At 37.9% G+C, this 19,211-nt stretch overlaps 1 protein-coding gene across 4 annotated transcripts in view; it reads left to right on the top strand.

Moving 5' to 3' along the window:
- The window catches only part of SLX4IP (SLX4 interacting protein), an 81,810-nt gene that overhangs the window by 41,628 nt on the left and 20,971 nt on the right, over positions 1–19,211 (top strand). For all 4 annotated transcript variants that reach the window (XM_086631890.1, XM_086631889.1, XM_086631887.1 and 1 more), the window contains one exon: positions 2,795–2,918. In XM_086631890.1, coding sequence (XP_086488016.1) covers positions 2,795–2,918 — 124 coding nt within the window. The remainder of the gene's footprint in view (positions 1–2,794; positions 2,919–19,211) is intronic.

The raw sequence follows: 19,211 nt of genomic DNA, 5'->3' as shown, positions 1-19,211 counted from the left end.
TGGAATGTAACTTTCATCAGATTATTTATGATTTCTGTTACAATCTGGTGATGAGTTACTGGCAGGAGTTTTCCCCTATTTCGGTTGGTGTGGGAACTTGAGAAGTTCCCTATTGAAAACGAATGCAGGACGTGTTTCAAATGCCTGTGGACTTTCCCGCAAGTCTCCGTTACGGTAATTTTCAGCGGATGGCTTTCCTAATAATGGCGTAATTAACTTGTCACTGCAGAGCATCCCCGTGCGTCCCAAAGTAATGCATTTGAATAAAATTAAAAGAAACGATAAATTAATATCCTGGGGGAGCGAAAGCAGAATATTTAACAGCATGTGGTTCATCTGATTTGTGCTTTATTAGGCAGAGAAAGAAGAAAATAGGGGAAATATTTTAGATTTCTTTTTTCTGACTAAATGAATACTTATTACCCCTTCTATTTATAACCAGTTTTACTATCCCGGTTATCTGACTTTTAAGTGTTTTCAAAATGTATATTGTAAGACTGCCAAAACAAAAGATATGAATTTCAGGAAATTAGCTCATGATTGATTTAATAAAAAGGCATGACAGGGCAGCATTCATTACATTTCTGTGACTGCACGTTTTGAGTGAAGTACAAAGGTTGCATATTTTTTTGGAACAGTGTGATTCCAATGGCTTTACAGTTCGCTTCCTGAAAGTCCTATGCGGAGCCTTTGTTAAAGTGGGGGGAAAAAAAGGTCAGTAGGATACTAGAGACAAATTATACCTATGTAATTTTTTTTTTGAGAGCTTTTACGTATTCATCACAAGCAGTTTTCTACATTTTTGTTGTTTCCGAATTCTGGAAAATACTAGTGGTGGTACTGCTTGTCTGTGGGAAAAGCAGATATGTCTCAGACCTCTTGTAACACAAACATGATTTCTGCTGATCCTCTGCTTACCCTGGATGAAAGTCGGTGGCTTTCCAGGGGAGACGAAGAGCCCTGGAAGGATGTTAGGTGGATGCGTGGGCAGAGACACTGCTGCAGAAAAGGAATGCTGTGAAATGGAGCTGCTTGGCAGGGACTCCGCTGGCGATGCCATCCCAGGTGGAAGGAGGGAGCAGTGCTGGCCTGGCAGCTGCCAGCTCCTGCTGGAGCGTGTAGAGCAGACTGGGAATGAAGTGAGCGCCTGTAAGCATGAGGCTGGCATAAGAAAGACAGTGCGTGTTGTCTCGCTGGGCATTGTCCAGACCGCGGTTTGCGCACTGCTGTCACGTGGGGTACACAGAGTCATCTTGAGATTGAGACATCTGGGAGCTTTTCTCTCTTTCTTTCAAATTTCCCTGTTCCTTCTGTCCTGTCTCTTTCCCCCTGGAATAACAAGTAAATGTTTTATCTTCGTACTTCAAGAAACATTTATTAACTGGTTTCTTTTCATGTCATTGCTATGATCGCTCCATGTGCACAGAGAAGATCTTGGTTAAAAGTTCTTTTTACCAGTGGAAAGTACAGAGACAATTCTCTTGCAGCCTGCTCCTGTTTATAGTTTCTTAGATATAGCGCTCTCTAGTTCTTTGTGGAGAACCATTTGAATAATATTTCCATAAGCATAACAACTAGAATATTTTCCATGTAAATTAAGGAAGTGCATGCTCATCTTTATTGTTGCAGAAGGAACCAAACGCACACTGTGTTTCCACTGCTTTCTAGACCTTTTCATTCTAACCTGAATGCGTAGTCCTGTGAAGGAATGTGCAATGAGATCACTTTAATGAGTTAAACAGAAGAATAAGTAGATACAGTATTTTATAATTGTACTCTTGGAGCAGAAAGGAAAATGTATTTCTTACTGTAAGGAGAAAATACTGTTTGTGGTTGACCAATATATGGGCATTGCTTTCATTTAGAGCAATACTTGAAAAATTTGTTGCTCTGCATACTTTCTAGATTAATCTAAAGTAAATGTCGAGCCAAGATCTTTTAGTTTAGATGGTACTAATATAATTTTGTCTATTGTCCAAACACTGTAAAAAAGGTAAAACGATATTTTTGTGTGCCACAAAGTATTGTTTCTGTGAGCACATCGTTATGCAAAATGGAGAATGAAAATAGTGAGGTCTAAAGTCTTAAACGTGTGTATGTATTAATCTGAACACTTATTCTGGTATTCCAGAGATTAATTTTTTGCTCTCACTCCAAGTCTTTTTCTATGGTTATTCTGGCTGAAGGGTTTGTTCTGCTTGAGTTGTATGTGGTTTTTATTGTGCTTTGCTAAAAGAAGTATGAAGAATATGAACGGTTCTGTTTAGGAGCAGAAAAAACAAAAGGAACCGGAGAAATTAGGTTTCTGTGACCTAATTAGCTCTGAGTCTTCCTCCAAAAATTACACTGAATATAAACCAAAATATCTGTTGTGGTTTATAAGGATTCTTGCAGAGAAATAGTGTGTTGACAATTCCTGCGAGGATTTTTACTAACATTTTGCTTAAATACCTAATGTAATGATAAATTTTTAACACGTGTTTTTTCCTTACTTTGCATACAAATTAAACTAATTTGCTGTTCAGAAATTATTAGTATTGTCATATAATGAATTTCATAATGTACTTTCTCTTTTGTTTGGTAGCAAAATTGTTTGATTCCCCCACCACCTCATTCCCATTCATTTCCTAAATGGTGCGTTTCTCACCTCTATGTAATACATCAGTACTTAATTGCAGATAATGTTTTTCTTTTTTTTATGTGAAAGGGAGTGATTTTTGTATTGATTTCTGCTGTGTGTCTGTGGACATGTATGTGAATTTATATCTAAATGGGCCAATGGTTACTCTTTCAGGAGGTCTGCATGCTGCTAGAAGAAGTTGTTGCTTCAAGGGTCAAGCACTTCTTGGAAGCGCCTAAACAACGTGGTCAATGGAAGTCAATGGAACATCCACCATCTGGTCCTTTGTTTCTTACTGGTAAAATAAATTATTTAACTTATCGTGAAATAAAGTAAGATAAAGTATGTTAGAAACTGCAGTTCTTTATTTTTTTCCCCTCAGAAATTTGCCATCAGGAAAGCCAGTAAGCCTGAAATAGCTGGTATTTCAGTCTGAAGTTACTTCAGCCTTGAAAAAAAATTAAGTGGATTTTAATTTTCCATGCCATTGGAAAATCAACATAGCACTTGTACGATTAGTGTGAGAGCCTATCGTTAGATTTAAAAACAATGAATGGTGTACTCCTGGGTCCTCCAAAAGTGATGGAAGTCTTGCTGGTTTGGAATTCTCATTTCCACTTTAATGTTTAGTTTAGAAATAATATCTTTACTTTTCCCTCTTCTGACAGTCTATTGGTTCTTAAGAAGTTGCTATGATGTGATAAAAGACATTTGTCGTTTCACTGGTATTACTGCAGGTTGGGCAGTAGTGTCAATGACCTTGGGAGTAATTATTGTGCAGGAGAGAACAGCACTAAGCATTTGCCCAGTGGAATTTATTTTTGTGTATGTGAGGGTGGTGAGACTAATAGGTGCAATTTCAGTACATGCATGTTTGAAACTACTGATAATGATCACTGCAGCTTGTGCTCTAATGTTAGATCAGCTTTGGGCTAAATGGCTTGCCAGTTTTTGTTTAATGTTATTTCACTGGTTGTCCTGGTCATCATGGTGGGTTTTAGCAGTTTATAGGCTTATCTGTTGGTGTTATATCACACCAATTTATTTTTAAATTGTTCTTAGGAAATAATGACTATTTTTATTACCAGCCTCGAGCATGTTATAAACTTGTCACAGAAAAGAAGGGCTGCAATAGTAAAGCCCTCTGTTAGCCATGGTTTCTCACATTTCCTTAAATATATTGAAATAGATCTCTACAGAAATATGGATTCTGCAGTGAATGTATTTGCGTACTTACAATATACAATTAGGATACAGATAGAGATTTTTTACTTCGATGTATGTTATATTAACAGTTTTAATTCTGAACAAGTTCTTTGCCTCTCAAAATGTTTTCAGTTTTTGAAAAAGTATATCCCTATAGAATTCTAGTTGATAGCTGCAGCTTTAAACACCATTATCAATATTAATCAGTGTTTTTAATAAAGAAAACACAGGTTAAATACTGCATGGTTGGCTTATTATTGCAAAATCTTAGGCATATGTGGGAGCCAAATTGTAATAGCATGACAGGAGCGTTTTTTCCACCCACAAGAACACAATACCACATAACTAAAAAGTACTTCAGGACACTAAAGGAATTTCAAATCCTTTTTTTTCCCCTTGCAAGTTGTAACTACATTTTATCTCTTTAAAGTATTATTATAAATGCTTGTAAAACACATGGATTTTCAGATCCCTGTATTTTTCTGGTTTTGAGTGAACAAATAAAATTTTCTTACGGTGAAAGGAGAGGGACATTACAGAGGGTGGGATCAGAAGTTCTGAGATTTGTTGAGGTCTTTCTGTGTTTTCTTTTACTGAGTGGTATTTTTTATTTTTTTTTTTACAATTTCCTGCCTCAGTAAAAAGTAGGTTTTCAAAAACAATGATTATTCTGTAAGATACAGCTGCCAGAGATGATAATTGTTTCTATATATGTAGACAGATGCAACACTAATTTGAGGGTGTTCATGAGATTTTAGGGTCTTACAGTTTCTTTATATCATGAAGTTTTCAGTAAAAATACTGGTATGCTGTGCCAGGGTTGTGAACTGATCTTCTGCTTAACTCTTCCCCTTATTTCCTGAAAATGAAAAACTTAAGGATATGTGTTTGAGGAGGTCATCAGTAATATCTGTGACGGTTTTAGATTAAAGAATATTTGCTTTGGATGAGGCACAATTACTGCTCCATCAGTTTTCTGCAGTTAATCTCGCTGTCATTAATTAACACTAAAGAAATAAAGGAAGAAAACAGTGTGATAATGAACATTCATGTCAAACTTAATTTCCAAATCCATCTCTTTCCTCTTCTCTCAACCTGCTTTGCTCAGGGCTGTAATTTGTAAGAAAGGAGTGCTTTGTTCAAGCCCAAAAATCAAGTTTATTCAAGTTACATTCAAGTCTGTTCTTACCTGAGAAGGAAATAGCAGAATAGGTGGGTGTTCACCAGAGCAACAGGGACCTACCTCTAAGGGACTGGCCCTTTCAGGTGAGCCACATGTCTAACAGTCTTTAGCAGTTATCACTCGAACGTGGCTCCAAAACCTCTTGTATTTTGCCTTCCTCCCTGGGATCACAGGTTCTGTTTGTAGAGTACAATGATATGTTCTTGTGTTTTTTCACAGACAGATGAAGTGCAAGATACTGTAGGTGCTGCTGGTGGAATGTTTAAGCTTGCAGCTACTGCTGCTTTTGGAGGTGATTAAAAGTTTTTGAGCCCTTCGAACAGAATGTGGTGGCTTTTGCTCAGAGTTATGCAAGTCTGTGTCTTGAGTTTCACTGCTGTAACCCCCTGCTATTGCAAGGTATAGTGTATCTGCAGAAGGAACGTTAACATGCTTGTTAGCTGGTTATTTACTGCTTCAAGTATCTCAGGCCAGCACTCCACCCCTGTTTGAACTTGCATATTTTCAGGTCAGTTTTCATTAGTTTGCTCTTCATGTTGCAGGATGTATTCCAAATTTATTAGAATCAGAAATATTAGACCAGTATTAGTAAGATTTTACACTACCTCTAATATCAAAGCATGTTGTATTAGGATTTTCTTCAGAAATAGAAGCCAAGCTACCTTTCTTCGATGAGCAGATCTCATCCTGCTGCCTAGATCTGCTGAGCAGAGAAGGCTGTTGTTAAACTGACTACGATAACTATTCTGAAGAGAAAATTTTCACCTATCACAATTTCTTTTTAGTATTAATGTTTAATATTAGTATCATTTAATACCACCTTTCACTTTTGTGGCGCTTAATATAAATATCCGTGCATGTTACTTGTTAATTTACATTTCTTTTCCATTTAAGTTACACCCACACAGCGGTGTGCGGTGGGTCGCATACCATCTCATTAGGAAATCTGTGGGTGTTACACACAGGAGAAGAAAGAGAGAAAGAATGGAAAAATGAGAGAAAGTAGCCAAGACAAGCAAGTTCTTCCTATTCTTCCTTCTGTCTGAACAATTTCCCCACCCCTCCCAAATGGCCAGTATGAACAATTTGCCAAAGTAAGCTTTAATTTAGTCTTTGGACATAGGCTTTAGTATAAACTCTCTGTTTCCTGTGTTTAATTAATGTCTAAACGTGTTTGGTTTGGGGTTGTTTTATTTTTTTAAGAGACAATTAAAATAAGGTAGATTTTCAAAGATTTAATTTTGCCTGCAGCCAATTTTCATGGCCAAAATCATGCAAGAGCAGCATTGATCAGGCATGGTTCACTTGCTTTACCTGAAGTTCAGTGAGCGTGCGCCATCCAATAACAAAACCCGTGTATTAATGAATTTCTGTCATTTATGGAAAAACCCCCACTCCTTCACTTTACAGATGTATCGTCTTTAAAACTAGAACTTATGTTTTCATATATCTGCGCCATATGTTTTCACTTGGCACCACTTGTGCTGCTCAGTATCTCGTACTTGTTTTTAGTGGTGATGTCAAGCATCTCCGTGTGTCAGAACGCTCGCCTACTGTAGGCTTCAACAAGCTAAAAGCAGAGCCTGTTTTTTCGTGTTCCACAGAAGGTGGCTGGTTTTGATTAAGAGCAATGAGAATTAAGTAACAAGAGGCTATAAAGAGGTCTGAGTGGAGATGTTAAATACAGGAGAATGACAAAGGGAGGACTGTAGAAAATTAAGGAGAAAGGCAAAGTTTACATGGGCACAGAGGAAACAAAAAGGAGGATGCGGAAAGAAAATACAGCTGATAGAAATATCCACGGTAGAAGTGGAAGGAAGGAAGAAGATATCTTGTAAACTGACCTTCTTCCCCCTCTTGAGGGAGTGGGACAAATTATGTTTATCCTAAAAGTAATTTTCAGATCTTTTCTCGTTCCTTCCCTAGCATCCTTGTTGTTTTTCTTGGCTTGAAAGTGGAACGTTTTTGCTCTGATTTCAGATCTTTTTATTGTACTGTCTCTTCTACAGTGAAAATAATTAGAGAGCATGCTGTCACATGGCACAATGAGCTCCCAGCTTGATTTTATCTGCTTTCTCTGGGATTGTGTATATTTTTTTATCTTTTTAACCTAGTTTTCTAAGGAAATGGGGCTTATTGTGATCATGTTTTCTCTGTGTGTGTCTGTTTATCCATCCATCTTTTCCCCCATTTGCTTTTTGCAAATGTGATTGAACTTTATTAACAGGTAGACGTCTCAGATATTAAATTTTCAGACATTAACTTCTGATAAGCTTACTAAAATAAGAAGCTGGAAGAAATACAAGCGCTATTGTGAATAGTTCAGCCTTCCAAAAATCTGAAATCAAAGTTCACGTCTTATTTAGTATAAAAATAATGCATAAGATGCAATTTCATAAGATAATACATTTCTGTTGCTTATGAAACTGCTTGGCTCTTGTAAGCACATTAAAAATATACAATAAATCATGGTGGTAAATATTCTGAACTGTTTTGGCCTTGCATTTTAATTTGAACGTTATGATGTTTTTAATGAAAAGATCCTTTTCAGACTGTTCTGGTTTACTTCAGGAGTGTTCACTCTTACTGTAGAACGTGAATTGTGCAAGATGTTTGTAGGGTATGTTCCATGTTACAATCCTGTAGCAGCAAATCTGATTTATTCCCACCCTCCCAGCTGTTAACTCTTACTCCTCTGCTGTGGAACAGTGTTTTGTTTGGTTTTAACTGGAATCATTTCACCTATATTGCTTAAACAACAACTCCACAATAATTTGATGGGCGCAACTGGAGAGAAAGTAAGCTCTAGCAGAGAAGCTACCACAGGGGACCGAGGAGGACAGAAGTCTTTGAAATGAGCTTTGATGTTTGCAGTGGCACGTTGTAATTTCTGTCTCTCGAAAGAATTATAGTGCAGCTTCTTTACAATGGACTCATTTATGATTTGTGGCCAAGTCCTGCAGATCTTTGTGAACTTTAAACTTACATTCATCTGTCTGTGACAACAGAGCCTGATAACTCCCTGAAGTATGCAGTAACTTATGCAATAACTTATGAAAAATGTTTTGATTAGTATCTTGTACTTAATATTTCCTGTATTTGCTTTAGATTACTTTTTTCCATTTTTTACAGCCAGCTAATGGGGAATAAAGGCCCCTTTTTTCACCAAAATATTTTTCTTTGCCTTTATGAATTGAAAAAAAACCCCAAAATTTTAAAAAATCAAGTTTACATACATGAAATTTTTTTGTTCTTTTTTCAGGGTAGAGGATATTTGGCAACAACAAAACCCCTCTTAATTATGCACTGTTTCTCTATTTTCTTTTTAGTGATTTATTTTTTTCTTACCTTAGGTTATAATACAACAGAATTAGGAAAAACTCCAAGAAGGGCAGCAAAGATTGTCCAAGATGAGGAAATGCAATACAATGAACACACAGAATACAGGGAATAGTTCAGTGGACTAGGATTCTTCAGCCCGAAAAAGATATGCATTAGGGAGAACACAACAGAAATGTACAAGTTTTCTTCTTCTCTCCTTCTCTTCTAATTTGAGAACAAGAGAGAATCAAATGAAGGTATTGGAAGTGCTGTGGTAGTTAGCAGAACTGTGGAACTCTTTGCCAAAGGATGAGTATGGTGAAAGCTTATGCTGAGTCCACAGAACTGGACAAGAACAGGAGAGGGTGCCGGATTCACGGAAATCTCCTTTGGTTCAAAAAGGTCCTGAGCTGGGAGTGCTTGGAGTTTGGGAGAGTACTGGGGGAAAACCACATGCACCTTGCTCTTGTATGGAGTCTCCCCTTGCAGCCATTTACAGCAACTTTTCCATACAAGGCATTTAGCTACAGGGCCCTTTGATCTTTCCCAGTATGGCCTTTCTGCTTGTTGCACTTTTCTGGAAGAAGCCTGTTCTACAAACTGAAAACGCGTTGCTGTGTCAGAGAGAGTCAGCGTGTTTCAAAGATTGTCAGAGAAAGTTCTACACTGTCTAGATTGAAGGATCTACCCTAGTCTTCCTTTTATTGCACTGATTTTTGTAGACGCTTCAGCAATTGCTATCCCTGTCTTACATGGGACGTTTGCAGCTGCAGCACCAGGTGGGTTGAAGGCACTGGCCATATTTTACTTCTTCCCTAGTTGCAGCTCCCATATGAAGCTATTTGTGGTCTTGGATAGGAAATGAAATAGTGTATTTCTTTTAAAGATACCCTTAATAAAGTGATTTATATAGTTAGTATTGTATTGAATAAAAAAATCATTTATTTAAATAACAAGAGAGTTGTTTAATTTGGTGTATTTTTGTGAAAAGAAAGAGTTTGGTGTTGGTTTTGAAAACAGCCTTGACCTCTACCCTTTAATTACTATCTGCCTTAATTTGTTCTGTTTCTCTTGCTCCCACTTCTTTCCATTTTTTGTGTCTCCTCTTTCCATATGATGTTTTTCATTTTATGAACATAAAAAATATTATAGAAATTACTCATAAGTATGCGTGTGTGCAAAAAGAAGTGTTTGCATGCACAAACATCGACAGCTACTGTCTTTCACACCTGTATAAGCTATAAAGGTCTTTCTGTAGCATCCTCGTACTTCTGCATAGTAATTTTGCTGTTAGCACTTGAGTTTTTGCAGACACACATATATTTATGCAAATTTAAAGTTCGCCTTCAGAGTTTTCATTATGTAGTTAGGCCAAAAGTCAGTATCCATTACTCATGTATTTACAAATTATATCTCCTCTTTCAGTTTATCAGTGCTGGCTAGAAGTTAATAGGCAATTAATCTCTGTCAGTTAAAAATGAAGTTTAGGATATTGGCTTGATGTAGGTTTTGCAAGTCAGGCAAGATGAACCCCACCTTTAATTTCTGGCTCGATATTCACTTGAGAATATCGAAGTGACTCTCACCTAGGCCAGGGCACATACAACTACCTCTTGAAAGAGCCCTTAGCATCGGTTTGTCCCAAGTGGGAATTAAGCATTTTCGGAATCCACATGGAGTGATTCTGAAAATCTGTCCCTTAAGCACTTGCCATTTCTTATTTGACTGCCTGATTCTTTTGTGCAACATCTGTTCCTCTTGTGTGCTCTGAGTAGTTGTAGTCACTTGGAAGCAGGAATACAGAGGATGGGATATGAGTGTACAGCTTCTTTGGACCTGTTTAAGCGCTAGGCACAGTTGGAATAGGTAGCAGACAGGTTTGGGGGGGGTTTTTTGAGTGCTTACTGTTCCAGCTGAAATTTTCTGAAGATTAAGTTTGACTTTAAATTGTCTTCTCCCATCCTTTGTGAACGTGGCAAACAGGATTTCTGCTAGAAGCATTTATAGGTTCTGCGGTCTGCATTTAATGGATGCTCAAATTCCTTGCATTGGAATGTCTAAAATACCAGAGAAGAAATTATTTGGTCAATATGATAGACTTCACTTTCCTTAACTGTCTGATCTTTCAGAAATGTGTGTGGGATAGCTCGAAGACTCTGCTGCCTGGGATATGCTACAGATAAAGTAGTGAGAGCAGTTTAATGGAATACGTGCGTTCTGCTGAAGGAAAGTGTTTGCAAATAATGTCTGAATCTGTCATATCTTTTGGGGTTGGCTAAATTTTTAGTGTAGTATGGATACTCCTTTAGGATTTAAGTTTTTCAGCTTGGGTACATACGGTTGCACATACCCAGCGGGTTGTTTAGATGCACGCCAGGTCTACCTCTCGCGCGTTCCAAAAACCACGTACGCTGCATTCCTGTTGTGCTGCTTGTCCGTGTGCAGGTAATGCTGTGGTGGCTGGGTGTTGGGGACTTGTGAAAAAAAAACCCTCTGAAAATCTGTGTGTGCTACTGGGACAGAGATGGTGTGTTTTCAGACCTGACTGGTCTCGTTGGGCAGTGCTAGGAGTCAGGAGATCGTTGGTGTGTTTTAGCAGGCACGTCAGCGTTTACAGCAGGGCCATTGCCAGCATCCCAGGTTTGAGGGGTTTTCGTATAACTGCATGGGAAGGGGGAAATAGTTTGATTTGGTAAAAAACTCCAGGAAACCTAACCAAACCCTTCTATGAAAATACAGTTAATGAAAGTGGATAAAAAGGGAAATATGATTTCTAAGGGGAAAAGAAAGACTGTATCAATTTTTTTCTTTTAAAAAATTGAGTAGATCTGATAGCTTCTTTTGCCTTTTTATGTAGTTCAACTGTGTATTAGATAAGATGGCAAAAATAAGAATTTGATTTTTTTTTTTTTGGAGATGACATGTCAAGTTCCATGAAAAAAAAAGTAAATACTCTTTGTTAAGTGTTTCTAAAGAGAGCAATATTGTTTTGGTTACAATGTAAGCAAGAAAGAATACGGATTTGAAATAAAACCTAAAAGAAACATGATTTCCCTAGAAATGTTTAGAGGAATTTACTTAATTGCAACCAGAAGTTTGACCTGGAAGTGTAACGTTTTGACCTTTTAGCTGTCTGGTTTCCTAAATGTGTTGTTTTGCTCTCTTTAAACTGTGAGAAAATCTGGTTTACACGTCTTTAACCCTTGCGTTCCCTAAAAGTCTCAATATAAGAGTCTCCAACTATCACCAGCAGCTCATAAAAAACAAAAATTGTCATTACATTTTAAGAAAAAAAATTATTTTATATATCTATAGAGAGAGAGATGTGCTGGTATGGATGTCCTTTCTATTTTCATTACAAATGGAAGTAATTGTGGGTGTAATTTCATGGTTAAATATGAATAGGAATTTCTTTTAAACTTTCCATGTTACCATATTACACAGTAATACCCTCCTTTGTGTTCTTTTGTTCTTAAGTTTCACTATCGTATGACAAAGGTAGAGAGAAAATACAGCTTTTTAAATTGCAAACATTTTTGTGGGTTTATTTATATTTGGAAAATTTTTAGAAGGCTTTACAGAAATCTATCCAGATGGAGATGGAGAGCCAATTCCTGACAAAAGTTCTGCATACTTTCTTTGTGTAAGCAGTTCAGTGAGAGCAGTTTTGTGCGTTTGATTCACCACCAACGGTACTAGATATGTTGTGTTTATTACACAGAGTATTTCTATTGACTACGAAGGCACCAATGACAAACCATAAACAAAACTACACCAGCAAAGCTTTGCAGGGCCTGGGCCTTAATTTATTAAAAGCATGTAGAAGTAAATAAAAATTTAGTAGTGCAGCAAATAGTAAAGACTTCTGCTTGAAAGGAGGAGCAAAAAAAGTCCAGTGCAATCTGGAATATGCATTGTGGGCTTAGTGACAGAACTTGATGTATTCCGTCAGCTTCGAACAGATAAGAGATATTCCAATGCAGAGCAAATTACATTTAATTCAGAGGAAAACATTCTACCTGTGAAATATCCACTCTACAAACCCATGGAAAACCAAGTTGTTTAAACAACAAAGCTTGCTCTAGAGAGGATAGAAGGTGACAATCTTGTATTTGTTTACAGAGTCTCTTTCTTGTATTTTTTTTGATTAAGATATTTAGTTCTCTTTTTTGTGTGTGTGTGTGCATGTGGCTCACAGGATATGGGCAATGCCTGTCTGTTCTTTTCCGTTGTCTTCCTGTGGTATGAGGCAGGCTCACGGGTTTTGGTCTTGTGTATAAATGACCTTAAATTTGCTATTTAATATCAAGAAAGAGAATGTTCTGTGTAGGTGGTTTTTTTTTTTTCACTTAGCATCTGTTACAGTTTCTGATACAGAAGCTGCAAAATACTGAGCTGCGTAATTCCAATGGTCCCTTATTCTCCTGCATTCTTGAGTAAGCTAAAATGAGCGGTTACAAACCACTTTGCAGTCAGTCTCCAGCTCTTTGCACCACATCAGGCACTTGCTTTGCTGCTAGAGCTGAGTGGCACTGGTCAATTGATCACAGTCATGGGTTGTTCTTCGTCTTTTTGCTGGTATCCCATTTGCATCAGAGTTTGAGAGAGCAGAAAGAGATTGAGAGATATTTGGAAATAGAGCCTTTCAGCAGCTGACTTAGTTAGGGTTTATTTGCCAGCATTTACAAAGAGAAAATATTCCATGCTCCAGAAAAGGCTCCATTGTGGTGACTTTCCACCTATTTGCTAAGCTCCGGATTTCCTTATATTCTGAGCTGTTTTAAACCTTACAAGAGTCTGTTGTGTGAAAAGACAAAAACCCGTGGACATCTGGCACAACTTGCTTTATTCAGACAACAGCGTGAACGTGTGCTGGTTCGAGTCCACGTGTGTCTCTTACTTTTGAAGTGCCCTCTGGATGACAGGGTAGAAGAAAAGAGGAGTCACCACCATCAACATCTACCTCTTAGCTCCACTGGACTGTCCTAACAGGATTCCCCAAAAAAGAAAGACAAGAACATTTATTGCTGTCATGTATCAGGATCAGCTTTGAAGACATTACCTTTTCACATTCAAGCCATGTTTTTAAAGTTCTGCTACAGATACCTGCTACTAGCTTTTCTTTCCCTCTCGTTGTCTCCCATCATGTCTCCAGAGACACTGTCAGGCTTTTTTCACCAAACCCATAGGTTTTATAGCCACATGATGCAATATGTCATTTTTAGTGGCCCTTGGCTAGGGACCTTGTTATTGGTAGAAGATGAAAAGTCTTGTCAGCTGTGGGAGCTGTAGGGTTAAACCCCTTTACTCTCTGAAAAGTTTTGCAGAAATTATTTCCTATTACCAGGAAAAAAAAAAAAATAGAGCCTGGAGACCTGAGAAGGGTTTGATTGACTTTGTTTGAATGTCTTTCAGCATCGTAGTATTGACACCCATGATAATCTAATGATCAATGAGGTGAACCAGCCGTGTCCGTTAAATTCTGAAAGGCTCATTTCCACATTTTGGTTGAGTTTTTGTGCTAGAAGGGACTTTGCTTTGTGGAGATTCCTGATGTTTAAAATACAAAATCCTCCCTTTCAAGTATTTCATGGCATCAAAAAATTTCATGAAGCTCAAGGAAAAAAACACGGAGACAGTTAGGCTGAAACAACATATTTTTTTTGAAAGAAGCATGTGCTTTAGAGGCAACTGTATGTATTCCTTAGTGCCCTGGAAGTCAAACTTGTCGCCGTCACAGTGTCTGTGTTTTATTTTAGCTAGAACTTTTACTTTTATTCCTGCGAGGAATTCAGTGGTGTAAGTAAGTGACATTGCTCCGTCTGGATACAACTGTGTCTGGCCAGTTTGGGGGAGATGCTCAGCTTGGTATGCAAATGTGGCATCAGACAGTTTTTAACTAAGCTGCTCCTTCATGGCGATACAGCCACTTCGAGGAGTCTTTAGATTCTCCTCTGCCGCTGACTTGTCAGGCGTTTACAATAGGGTTTGTTTTCCAGTTCTCTCTGGAATAGTTTACATGTTCAAAACAGTGAGCATTCCTAAATAGCTCTCAGTTCTTGTGTTAAAGCCCATCACATGCAATTAATGCTATGGTCCTTGAGTCTGGGATCAACAAAAGGGTGAAATCCAATCTTGTCTCCTACTATGAAACAGTTGTCTGTGGTAGTGGGATACTGACCATCAAATATATCGCTCTCCTTTTATCTGTTTGGATGCACTGGCAGGTGGTGCTGGCTGTGATTGCTTGTACATTATGAATGGGGACTGAGAGAAGAGTTGTTTTCCAAGATTGATCAGCCTGCCTCTCCATCTCATGTATTATGAGGGGAAGATGGGCTTTTTCTCTCGGAGCTGGTGTGTTCTCAGGACCTCCATCAGGTGCATTTCTCATCTAGCAGCCAGATGGTCTCATACATGCTTCTTGACTCACTTCTTTCCTCCAGAATACCCATGACAAGCAGGCTAAGAAATGCCGGATCCAGTTTGGCCAGTATAGTTCTGATTTTGGAGTGAATTCCACACCACTCCTGCTAGAGAGAGCCCTACAACCCTGCTCTTGGATTTCATAAAATGGCTCAGTCCAGTTTCACTGTTAATGGCTCATATTCTGAAGGTTTTAGACATTGTGCCACGTCCTGCTATCGTTGTCCTGATAGCAAAGAGGATTCTGCTAGGCGTATCTCACCCTGTCTTGATCAGATTCATTTAAAGGTTAATGTATTTCTTCCAGTTAGGGACCCCGTTCCCTGACAGGAACTGAATCTTTCCCGGCTTCCTTGATGGGATAGATCTCTCACCTATTTGTGTTGGCAATTGGTCTGTGTTCAGAAGATTTAGCAGATAGAAGAATAGCACTAATAGTAATAAAATTGTGAAAGAGTAAGGAGAAAAAAAATCAGTAATCTGTTTTTGTCTATACTTGGTTTAAGCTGACTGTAAGGCACCCTGGAAAAAGACACAGGGAAATTACATCACGGGTATAAGCGTTTGTAAGATCAGACCCTGCAGCAATATTCACTCAATATTTGCACTCAAGTCTTTTTTTTTTTTTTTTCAAAGTCCATACTTTATGTGTTTAAATTTAATGGCCTGAATTTTTTCGTAAGTATTAGGCATTTTTTAAAAGTTTATGGGCTTTATTTTACTTTAATCGGTACATTTTCCTGTGTACTTGCTTGTGATTATCACTTCAAATAAAGACAATTTAAAAAAAAAAAAACTGGAAAAAATTTAAAATTAATTTAAAAAAAATAAAACTGAGATAAAATGGAGGGAAGAAAGAATGACATCGTGAGCTGTTTCAGTTTTCTGAAAACCACTATTCGGTGTATAAAAATTTGCACTAGGTAGAGATGCTTGCTGTCATTAACTATGAGGTGGGGTTTTTTTTGGTTTTTGAGGGTTTTTTTTTGGTGTGCATGTGTCTGAGATGATACAGAAATTATATACCCATCCTGAACACCAGAAATGGCTCAGGAAGTCTCGACAGCTTTTTGTATCTGACATCTTGCATCTGCTGTCCCTGGTCTATCCGAGACTTGGACTTAATCTTACATGCCAGTAAGTTCTGAATCTCTTCTAGACTGGAAATGGCAGCCTACTCTGGAGCACATGCTGTGAATGTTTGTTTTGGGGAAAGAAAGCTGCATAATTAACAGCAGGTTTAGAATAAAATGTTCCTTTTTGTTTTGTTTACAAACAATCAGGAATTTGGATTTGGTGGGGAATAATTTTGAGTGGAGAAATATGACTGCTGAAAAGCAATGTAATAATATGCCTGTAGAGCACTTTGAAGATGAAAAGCTCTATATACTGTAAACATTATTATTAGTATAGCTTAATCTGTGTGGAATAATTAATCTAGCATAAGCAAAATGTACGTTTTGTTTTTAAATGTGCAATACAGTCTTTTAGAAAGTCTACCTCACCGATGTATTTACTTTCACATTGTAACATAAGAAGTTCATCCTCTTGTTTTTTTAGTATCTGTGTGTTGCAATGATTTACTTTGTTGTTACTTTCCAAACGTAGAGGCAGTCCTACTCCCAACCAACCTGGCAGAGATGTGAAACATCTAGTCTGGGAGGAAAAATAGGTGGGTTTTTTTAAAGATGGTATAAAAATACTGTGCGATGAGAAATCTGGTGCCTGTCAGATATGGAAATGTCTGCGGGGTGATCGGCCTTCTTCAACTCGTGCTGTGGCTTTGGAGAAGACTCGACTGGATTCAGTTAGAGCCATGCAGGTGCCAGATTGCGTTGGGAAGTGAACACCTGCCAGGCTGCTCCAGATAACTCAGCAGCTCAGAGGCATTTTCCCAGGCTCCCAGATGAATGGTCCGTAATAGCCGTGGGAGAGGGCTTCCCACTGCTCCACGCTGTACCACAGCCTCTTCTTGGCAGCCTTCTGGAAGCACAAGTCAGCTTGGCTGTGACTCCTTTGGAAAACAAGTGTTGCTGGATAGTCTTACGGTGAAGAGTCAGTGTCTGGTACTTCCTCTCGGTGTCGTGGGACTATGAAGTATAACAAACAGGGCAAATTACCGTTCCCTTAAAAGGCAACACTTGCTGGTTCCTATTTCAGCTGAAACTGAACTGTGGCTTTTCTAGAACCACTTTTATTCAGTCACATCTTGGGTTCCAGGGTTTATTTATTTTGTTGAGTTTGATTTTTTTGGTGGTTAGTTGTTTTTTTTTTTTTTCCCCTTTCTTGTTTGGTGTTTTTGGTGTTTTTGTTGTTTGTTTTTTTTTTTTTTGAACCTGGTTCTGATGATTTAGGTGCACAGTTTTGAAGTAAGAAAAGCAAAACTCCAAATCACTAACAACAATTTAATTTCTGCTTCTGTGCTGGTAATCTACAAATGAACATTTGTCTAAGTTTCATGATGAAGAGAAAATTGAAGACTGAGCCAACTGGGTTTGCTGAGCCTAAGATCTGTGAACTTTCTGCAAAGCACTTTATGTAGCTTGAGATTAAAACTTCGATGGTGTGCTTAGAGAGGTTAAAACTTCAATGATGTGCTTAAAAGGAGTTAGTGCTGGATCATTTGGTACATACCAGTTGGTCCCTCCTTCCAGATACTAAGAACAGCAGCTTTTAGTCCTTGCTGAGTATACACTGGCTGTCTTCCCTGGAGCCTAATCCACAGTTTGCCCAAAGCCAACATTAGTATATGCTGGTATATAAACAGTGCTGATGGTGGACAAGTCTGGAATTGAGAACAGACTTAGACTCATGCTGAGTAACTGTGTAGAAAGTTTAAAACGCTGCAAGTTGCATGAGGTTGTCAGATTAGAAGGTTTTCTTGTGGGGCTTATTTTTTAGTTTCTTGTTTCGTGAAGCAGAGTGCTTAATTGGATAATATATTTCTCTTGAAGGAAGCAGAAAGAGGATATCAAATTTTTTTAGTTCTGCAGTAACTCTGGCAACTTTAAAACTAGGGAAGTTTTGCAAACTCCAGATGACTATGGATTAGATCAGATGTCACATACAAGAGGATTTCAAAACGTTTGAGCGTAGCTGTGTGATACTTTCAAAATATAGGTATCTTGAATGTCATGCATTTTAACGTTTTTTTGCAATTAACAATAAGGAACAGCAAATCAGCTGTTCAAGCTTTTTCAGCAAAGTCAAGTAGTAAATAGTCATGGAAACTAAAATTATTTTCTGGTGTTAGTCCCTCTGGGCTGAGCTTATTAGCTCGGGTGCAACTGCCTGTGAAGGCCTCATAAGACTTTCAGACTTGAGCTGACACTGCAGAATAGTGTAGAGGTGTCTCGATCTCTTCCCTAATTATTTATTTGGTTAGATTTGAGGTAGGTGTTCCCTTCCAGAGAACAGTAGCTAGCTGAATCAAGAGCCTTTAAGAGGAATTTGAAACTTTGCTCAGGCCATTAGTCAATCAAATATGATTAAACACTTAACTTCTCAGAGAATACCAGGATAGCAAGAAAAATAAACAGATACACATGTCACTGAGTCATAAAAGAATTTCAGGAATGAAATATCATGCTTTTCCCTGTGAAAATCAAAAGATTCACACTTTTTCATTCTAAGTTCCTCTCAAGAAAAATCCATTTGGAATATCCCCGACAAATGGAGATGGAAAGACTCTTTGAATATTTACTCTCTCTTTGAAGATTTGTTTGCAGAGTTGTACTTTGAGTAATGTTACGTTTTCAGCTTTTATGGAGGTCACAGTGGAAGATGCCATTATCACACTAATAACTTATTTATATACAGGGCAAATTCTCTGATTTGGCTAACCCTAGTAACAATGTTAGAGAATTGTGGATGCCAAACTGGAAATAGGTAAAAGTAATTTTCTTTAATTGTGCTCGTAAATATACAGTTAATAAAGCTGGTGGATTACATCCAATTTTTTCTCTAGCGCTCATCATTTTTAAGGGATGGTTCAACTTGTCACATCTTGACTTGCTTTCTAAAAGGAAGTAAAATTTTAGGTATCTTCCTGAGGGGAAGGAAAAAAGATGGCTGATAAATTTCAAAGGGATTGATTGTGATCAATAACTATAGTTCTTAATGAGAGGTGATGCTAAACAGCACTCGATGGTGAGCTCCAGGAGATCTTGTACGAGTAGGAGAGTTGTAGACTATGCAGGAGAGGACATGTATTTTGGGGCTTATAATTAGAAATAAGACATGCCTTGGCACTCAGTAAAGGTTGAGACTGGAACAAAGAAGCTTTCCTTCTTTCTAATGGTTAGATTAGAAGAACAGCAGTAGCACTTAATTTTCTGACTTTTCTGTGGTAATTGCACCTAGGGTGTCTGACTGTCTTGGAAGCAGCAATAATTTAAGTCTTGCAAAACCCATCAGAGTTAGGGGAAATACTACTAACCCTCTTTTGCACATTCA

Source organism: Tauraco erythrolophus, chromosome 2 (genome assembly GCF_009769465.1).
Source record: "Tauraco erythrolophus isolate bTauEry1 chromosome 2, bTauEry1.pri, whole genome shotgun sequence".
NCBI classification, from domain to species: domain Eukaryota; kingdom Metazoa; phylum Chordata; class Aves; order Musophagiformes; family Musophagidae; genus Tauraco; species Tauraco erythrolophus.
The sequence above is the reverse complement of the archived record's forward strand: the minus strand, read 5'-3'. Positions and strand labels throughout refer to the sequence as shown.